General features: G+C 46.2%; 2 protein-coding genes across 3 annotated transcripts in view; both read right to left on the reverse strand.

Annotated features, from left to right (window-relative positions):
- GLB1 (galactosidase beta 1) overlaps positions 1 to 6,217 on the reverse strand; it is a 42,731-nt gene extending 36,514 nt beyond the window's left edge. For both annotated transcript variants that reach the window (XM_083468190.1, XM_083468191.1), the window contains exon 1: positions 6,088 to 6,217. In XM_083468190.1, coding sequence (XP_083324316.1) covers positions 6,088 to 6,138 — 51 coding nt within the window. In that variant the 5' untranslated portion in view covers positions 6,139 to 6,217. The remainder of the gene's footprint in view (positions 1 to 6,087) is intronic.
- On the reverse strand, positions 176 to 6,226 carry TMPPE (transmembrane protein with metallophosphoesterase domain). The gene is made up of 2 exons (XM_083468415.1): positions 6,088 to 6,226; positions 176 to 1,806 (listed from the first exon to the last, which is right to left on the reverse strand). The coding sequence occupies exon 2, from the start codon at positions 1,668 to 1,670 to the stop codon at positions 336 to 338; it is 1,335 nt and encodes a 444-aa protein (XP_083324541.1). The 5' UTR covers positions 1,671 to 1,806; positions 6,088 to 6,226; the 3' UTR covers positions 176 to 335.
- Between the last annotated feature and the right edge of the window lie 1,956 nt (positions 6,227 to 8,182).

The raw sequence follows: 8,182 nt of genomic DNA on the forward strand, positions 1-8,182 counted from the left end.
ATTCTGGTTTGACAACTTGTCTCACAACCTTGTTGTTTCACCGTCTCTTACCTGGGGTAATGTTACACACCCCAAACGTAGGCTATTCTCAGAGTTTTCATTATAGTTTCAGGGGCGTTTCAAAGGTAGCATCCCAATAAGCTATTAAATTTTGTACTTCATCTTATTCATTATAATCAATTTATATACCACTTTAATTTCAAAACAGGGCTTGGTAACAGAAGTAATAGAAGATTCAATGACTTGCAGGTCTAAGCACCTGCTCAGCAGTATTCCAGAGAAATTGTGGCATTTTATGAACAAGAAGATGCACTGCACAAGCCAAATGGAATAAATTATTTCATACTGATAACGTGAGAACGCAGAATTATCTCAGTTATTTCTGCTCTACTTCCCAATCTCATTGGCATTCCATAATAAAACGTCCCTGGGCTAACGTACACAAAAGTGTTTTGTCCGACCTTGTACAAGCCAACAAAGAATGGATTCAAGAAATAGGCAGCAATATTCAGAGGAAATATCTGCCCTCCGTGAGTATGCCCAGACAAGATCAAATTTATATCTGGCCGAGCTTGGAGAGCCCATTTAGCAGCAAGTGGCTGGTGGGCAAGAAGAATGATGGCATGATCTGTGCCACAGTCTCCAAGAGCCTTATTTAAATCCATCCCATGGCCAGGATAATGCATTGCGGTAGCCTCAATATCGTCTACCCCTGCCAGACAAAACCAATCGGCGCTCCTACCCTTGGGGGACATAATCTTGACGTTCTCATTATGCAGAGGGCGGATGTTTAGTGATTTCAGCACTTCAAACCAGCTGTTGACATCAGAGGTATAGTACTCATGGTTTCCTGTGACAAAATAAGTTCCCAGTGGGGAGTTAAGCATGCCTAGAGGTTTCACAGCATGCCCAAGGCCTTCCACGTCAGAATCAGTCAAGTCACCCACAATCACCGTGATATCCGGTTTCAAGGCCCTAACCATTTTTACAACCATTTCCAGTTTGGTCTTGCCAATGGTTGGCCCCAGGTGAATATCTGAAAGCAAGACCACCTTCAACTGGTCCATAGACAGTGGCAGTTTGTGAAGAGGAATCACTACTGACTTCACTGCAGGTGGTTGGGAAGCATTGAGGAGTCCCAGAACAGTCAACACAACTGTCAACACAACCGCTAAAGCTGGCTTTATTGCCAGTTTGGCATTTTTACTGGCACTGCCCATCTTTGCCTCTCTTTGGAGCAAGAGATTATAAACTTGTTCCAAAGAGCCTAGGACGAAGAGGCAGAATATAAGGAGGATGTACCCTCCAAGGCAGGTATGAGCAGCTAAAGAAAATAAATACGGTTCCTCTGCAACAAGCAGCAGAACTGTAAAAAAGCTCGAGTGTGCCAAAATCAGGAACATTAACACAGCTGTTTTCCATAAGGTGAAACAGGACAACATGGGAGTTGGTGATCTGTAGAACACGGTCACAAGGCTTCTCCATATGTGAAGCGATCCTATGAACATCAGGGCATTAGCAAATAGTAACATCTGCAGTCTGACCAGCCACCTCAAACGCTTCTCCTCAATCCTGTCAGCCAAAAGTGTCCGAGATGCTATCATGGAGAAGAAGACAATTCCAGCAACTGCTGCAGCCTTAGTTTTAAGGGACAACTGTTTGAAGATCATCTTTATTCTTGAATGGTCCCAAGATTCTTCCTTGTTCTTCTACAATATTTTCCAGTAGGCAACAACGTAGCTCCGGAGGGATTTCTTGGTCTGAAACCCAGTAATACCATCAGCTCTGGATAATAAAGAACATTCCCTAGTGTAGAAACCAGGAAAAAGGAACCAATGATACACAGCAATTGTGACACTACATTTTATGATTAAAAAAACTATTACTGTCTTGAAAATATTTTCGAAACACGTTGAATTAGAAGTACAGTGGAACCTCGGTTTTTGAGCATCTTGGAAGCTGAACGATTTGGAACACAAATGCCGAAAACCCAGAAGTGAAGGCGTCCATTTTTGAACGCGCCTTGGAAGTCGAACAACTTCTGAGGCACATTTCTCCATTTTCTCAATGGAATTTGCCGACCACTCATTGTGCCTCGGTTGTCGAACATTTTGGAAGTCAAACAGTTTTCTGGAATGGATTACGTTTGACAACCGAGGTACCACTGCATATGCAGCAGCGGAATGTTGAGCTTCAGAAAGTGTAACCGTCCGATTCAAAAACCTCCACATTTATTGTGCCGTTTGAGAAGCTCATCGGCCAGAACTGGGAGATCTGGTCCAGAAGAGCAAGGGGGTGGTTTTTGGCCACAGGGCTCTGGAATGTTCCCTCCCTTAGAGGCCTCTCCTCAGAAGCCGGCTGGTACGCGTGAGTACTTCTGAGCCCCAAGGGAGGACTTTTTTTTTGAGAAAAACGGCACATCCTGGAGTTCAGCCATCTCCTCCCCCGTCCTCCCTTGGGGCTCAGAAGTACTCACGCGTACCAGCCGGCTTCCAAGAAGAGGCCTCCAGCGACTCTGTGCAGCACATTTATGTCCACAATGTATTCTTACTTTGTAAATTATAGGCAACAGGTGTATAACCAGTTTCCACAAGAATCAGAAACGCTCCTTCTCTGAACCAATTCAACTACACAGTGGCGTAGCGTGGGTTGTCAGCACCCGGGGCAAGGCAAGTAATTTGCGCCCCCTAACCCGTGGATTTGCGCCCCCTAACCCTAACCCCCAGATGTTGCGCCCAGTGTGGCCGGCCCCCCTGCACCCCCCACGCTATGCCACTGCAACTACAGCTAGCAGTTCATAAGTAGTGTTCCCACCCTCAAAGTTTACTCAGCTTTCGGAAATATTGTCTCATTTTGTGGGTTCAGCACCACAAACTGATACAGATACAATGGATGCTCTAGAAATGTATGTTGTCTCATATTGTTCAGATGGTCCTGGTTAGCAGTGGCACCAAAATGACACATCACAGCTAGGTGAGGCGATAAAGCAAAGGGGTGATTGCTACACAGGGTGAGTCAATTCCTGTTCCTGCATGATGTTTTTGCCCCACAGCAGCTGCAGCATCAGCTAACACAATCCCAAATGGCACAAACTCAGAAAACTTAAAAAAATAAATAAATCACAAACACATCAGTCACACAAACACAAATGTTATGTTGTCCATCCTGGCCAGTATAATCTTGACAAAATCTTGTAATCGTGAACTTTTTTGTGGTCTCATTTGTGGCACATGACCAGGGCTTGTCTAAGACCTGTCAATGCCTGAGGCGGAACTTCCCCTGCCGCCCCCAAGATGGAAGGGGGCACAAGGCTCTGCAAGCCCCTTTCCATCTCCTCAAGCCTTGCCTGCTCACCAGGCTGTGCCGAGGGAGGGGTGGGGAACTTCAGAAAGTGCTGCTCTTTAAGGAGAAGTACTTTCCTAAGTTCCTTTCCAGGAGAACACAGTGCCCTTTTGCCACTGCTGAAGCCTCCCTTACCTGGGTTGCTTCTGCAGTGGCAGTGGGGCGATGTGCTCATGTGAGCGCCGCCTCTTCCATTTCTGCCGCCTGAGGCGGCTGCCTCATCTAGTGTCGTGGATGGGCCGGCTCTGAACAAGAAGACTGCTCCTTACAATTAGGCAATATAGCAGACAAGAGTATGCTTGTTATTCACAAGTTCAGATCTTTGACATGGTTGTAGCCATTGTGATTCCACTCTTCTCAACAAGGATGCTTTGTTTAAGCTATTGTTTCCCATGCGTAATGCTTTGGGGACCTTAACGTTGTTTGTTAGTTACTGTTTTGCCCAAACATGCCAATGGTTTTTTGGGATTGTCCAAAATTATACTTTCCACCGTAGCAAAGCTCATGAAAGCAAGATAATGTAACATGCACTTGTACTAACAAAGCGGCAATTCCTGTTCCTAAAACTAATGTAGGAAAAAATTATGCTGTGGTTGCGTCCATGTAAACTGGCTAGAAATAGCAATGTGCAACATCAAATACTATTAAGAGTCAAAGTTGGTTGCTGTTAAAAACTACAACACTGTCTGCTTGCTTATTCTAATCACTGACAGCAACACCTAATAGCCTCTAGCAAAAGGTAACATCATACTGGATTAATAAATGCATATTGTATGTAAAGTAGCAGGTGAACAGATATCTTGCTTCCTTTTATGTTACTGCTAATGAGCTGCATTAGAACAGAGCCTAGGGCTTGCCATTCAGAAGGTTGGTGGTTCAAATCCCCACGACAGGGTGAGCTCCCATTGCTCGGTCCCAGCTCATGCCATCCTAGCAGTTCGAAAGCATGCTGGCCACATGACCCGGAAGCTGTACGCCGGCTCCCTTGGCCAGTAAAGCGAGATGAGCACCACAACCCCAGAGTCGGCCACGATTGGACCTAATGGTCAGGGGTCCCTTTACCTAATGAGCTGCATTATTATTTAAATATTTCAACACAGTAGAACGATAAAGACCTGCGTAGATAAATCCAATAAATAATAAAATAAATTGAACCAAAGAATCAGGTAGGACTACACAAATACAGAAGAATAAAACAAAATTCAATATTTTAAAAAGTGGAAGCTACAGATTTTAACCAACAATTAAACATATAAAAACATCACAGAATCTATCGCAGACATGCAATTCTAGAAAGGAAAAGCCATGGGACAATTTAGGTAGAACGTATTTTCAAAGTTTCCTAATTTACCTCAATTTTTTAAAAGTATGTAACATCACAAAAATTACAGAATGTGCAAAGGGTCATAAAATCATTTTACAGGTGAAGAACTAAGAAGGAATGCAACTCCAAAAGGTAGTTTCTCAATCAGCCATAGTTCCAATATAGGAAGCTGGGGGGGGGGGGGGAAGCAGCTTAAAGAAGGGGCACTTCCTAGCAAGGTGTTTGGAACTACATTGGTCAGTCTGTTGAGACTACCTAGCTAGACCTCTGGATTAGTAAAGCACATGGGGAATTGACAACCCCTGCGTGGTTTTGCTGATCCATCAGTCCTGCTGCAAAACCACCCAGCCACTTGTAAGTCCTGAGATTACATGAAGCTCAAGGGTCCCAGAACTTCTCTCCCAGACTACCATACAATGCGATGAGGTAAAAGGTAAAGGGATCCCTGACCATTAGGTCCAGTCGTGAGCGACTCTGGGGTTGCGGCGCTCATCTCGTTTTATTGGCCGAGGGAGCCGGCGTACAGCTTCCAGGTCATGTGGCCAGCATGACTAAGCCGCTTCTGGCGAACCAGAGCAGTGCATGGAAACGCCGTTTACCTTCCCACCGGAGCGGTACCTATTTATCTACTTGCACTTTGGCGTGCTTTTGAACTGCTAGGTTGGCAGGAGCAGGGACCGAGCAATGGGAGCTCACCCTGTTGCAGGGATTTGAACCGCCGACCTTCTGATCGGCAAGTCCTAGGCTCCGTGGTTTAACCCACAGTGCCACCCCGTCCCTTATACAATGTGATACTGGCTAGCATTGATTTATTTCACTTAAAATGCAACAGGAAGTCTTTCAACCTGTCACCTGCTTTCCAAAGTCCACTCGTGGCTCGCTCCCTTCCTTTGCTAGAGACAGGGGAGTAAATTCGTTTTATAGAGCACTCTGGGAGTTCAGCAGTAAGAGGAAAAGCAGTAGGAGCAATTCGTGTTGTAACGCTGTTTGGGAGCTCACGGCCTCAATCTTGTGCGGATCTCTGGGCTAGGCGTGTTTCCATGTACACAGAGCAAAGCAGCCGAAGCGAAACACACCCTTTTGCAACTCTGGCTATTTTCTGTGCGCTTCCTCAATCAGAATTCTGCTCAAAACCCTATGCAGTCCTCGCAGATCCCTCTGCTAAGGCTCGGTTCCCTCCTGTTCTTCACACACCCGACCCAGCCCTCATCGTACAGGAGACCCACTTGCATTCCGAGATGGCGGTGCGTGGAATTGAACTGCACTGCGCTCACCACAACGCAGCAGACCCACAACCCTCCACTGCTCCGGGAAGCCCAGTGCGGAAATGCAAAAGAGTGCCTTTCTCCTGCGCAAGAAATAACCAAGGCTACGATCGGGGAAATGGGGAGGGGGATATAGCAGCAGCAATATCAACTTACAGGCGATCCAAATCCCGCGTGCAGAAGATGCAGTAAGAGCAGAGCAAACATTGCGGCAACCCAAAAAAAACCCAGATGATGGGAAAAGGATGGTCGTTCCAGCTTCAGCCCTCTGACCGCCTGACTTTGGAGTCAGCTGACTGGAGCTTCCGCCTCGGCTTCCCCCAACCAGCCAATTGCAATGCGGGGGGAAAAAGGAAAGAAGAGGTGGGGAGGGGAGAGGGAGGAAAAGGAAAAATGTGACGCAGGTTTTCAAACCATTTGCCAGCTTCATTATTTTTCTTCATCACGTCTATTCATGGTCGATGCTGCCCTTGAAGGACGTCAATCACCCAAAAGGCATTTGCAATAAAATACCATTGCAATGAATTTTTATTCTGCAACTGAAAGCAGTAAAATTCCTGCATTGCTTTGTGTGTGTGTGTGTGTGTAAAATTGTAAAACATCAGACGTTGAAAATTTCCTGATAAAGGGCTGCCTTCAGATATCTTCTAAAATAAGGTTACCATGTTTTTTCCAAAGAATCTGGGGATACTTTTTTTTGAAAAGAAAAAAGGTTTTTTTTATTTTTTTAAAAAAGATTAAGAAGTAATATCTTCTCTTCTGTGGTCTCCTCTGTTGTGTGGCCTTCCTCTGGGTCCCAGCTTGCTCTCTTGGAGCACTAGGTGCTGTGGAGTAGGCTCAGACCAGGCCTGGGCTCAGCCAGGTGTCCTTGCCCTCCTGGCGCTCTCCTACCTCTCCTCAGCGGCGCAGCAAGGTCAGGGCTCCCCTCTTTTTTCTCCTTCGTCTTTCTCTCTCTTCCTTCTCCTCTTCTCCCTCTCCCTGCATTGGCTCCGTGGATTTCCTGGCCCCGGAGCACCACTGGGCAGTCGGCTGGCTGCTCTAATTCCTGGCTCGATTTGGGCCGCGCAGGGAGGGGGGGGTCAGCGGTTTCCCCAGTTGACACACCGGGCACCCCCAGTTCCCCCTTGGCAGTGGCACTTTCAGCAGCCCAGAGCCAACCTGGTAGCACAGATGACTCTGGCTGGCTTCAGGAGCTGCCCACTGCCGTGGTGCTCACCATTTTGCCTTGCCAGAAGTCCCCATATGATGTGTCTCATGCTGTTGAACCAATCACGCAACATTCATTCCCTACTAATAAATCTACAACACTTAAAATCTAAATCCAGGTACATTGAATGGAATCCAGGGACGGCTTTTGTCCGGGCACAGATTTGTAAATCCTGGGACTATCCCTGGGAAACAGGGAAATCTGGTAAACATATTCTAAAAGTCTGATGGGAGGCTGCCTGTAACCTCACTTCTCACAGTGAGGGAACCATCAGAAGTCCATCAGAGCTGGACCTCAGTGAACAATGAACAATGGGTGAACAGTGAACAATGGGTGGAGATGCTCCTTCAGGTATACTGGGCTGTGGCCGTTTAGGGCTTTAAAGGTCAGCTCCAACACTTTGAATTGTGCTTGGAAATGCACTGGGAGGCAATGAAGATCCTGTAGGTCCTTATATGGTCCTGGCAGCATAGCTGTCAACGTTTCCCTTTTTTTACAGGAAATTCTCTTATTCCGAATAGGATTCCTCGCAAGAAAAGGGAAAAGTTGACAGCTATGCTTGGCAGCCACTCCTGGTCACCAGTCTAGAAACTCAGCTGTAGTGTATTCTTGATTTGAGTCAAAGGCTTCCAAATTGGGAAGTAACTCTGAACAATCCTTGATTACCAAACATATCCTCTGCACACCGGGATGAACACTTCAGAGGGCCTTCTGCAGAAATCCACAGAGGTGCTCTCCCAGGCAACATGCCTCTTAGACAGCTAAACATCACTACACTGAAACCTAAGCATTCTTAATGTCCGCAGTCAAAATGTAGAGTGAGTTGGGAACCTCGGTTCAATCCGAAGTGGCTGCACTTTAATAGCACTTCCCAGAGATGGAAAGAAGATAAAGTCCCAACCGGAGAAGAATGGCAGATTAAGTTGATAGATTATGCCAAAATGGCAAAAATGATCTGGAAGTATCAGAAATCAGGAAGACCAAAAATTTAATAAGGAACATAGCTGTCAACTTTTCCCTTTTCTTGCAAGGAATCCTATTTGG

This window comes from Podarcis liolepis (genome assembly GCF_965112155.1).
Source record: "Podarcis liolepis genome assembly, chromosome: 12".
Lineage (NCBI taxonomy): Eukaryota > Metazoa > Chordata > Lepidosauria > Squamata > Lacertidae > Podarcis > Podarcis liolepis.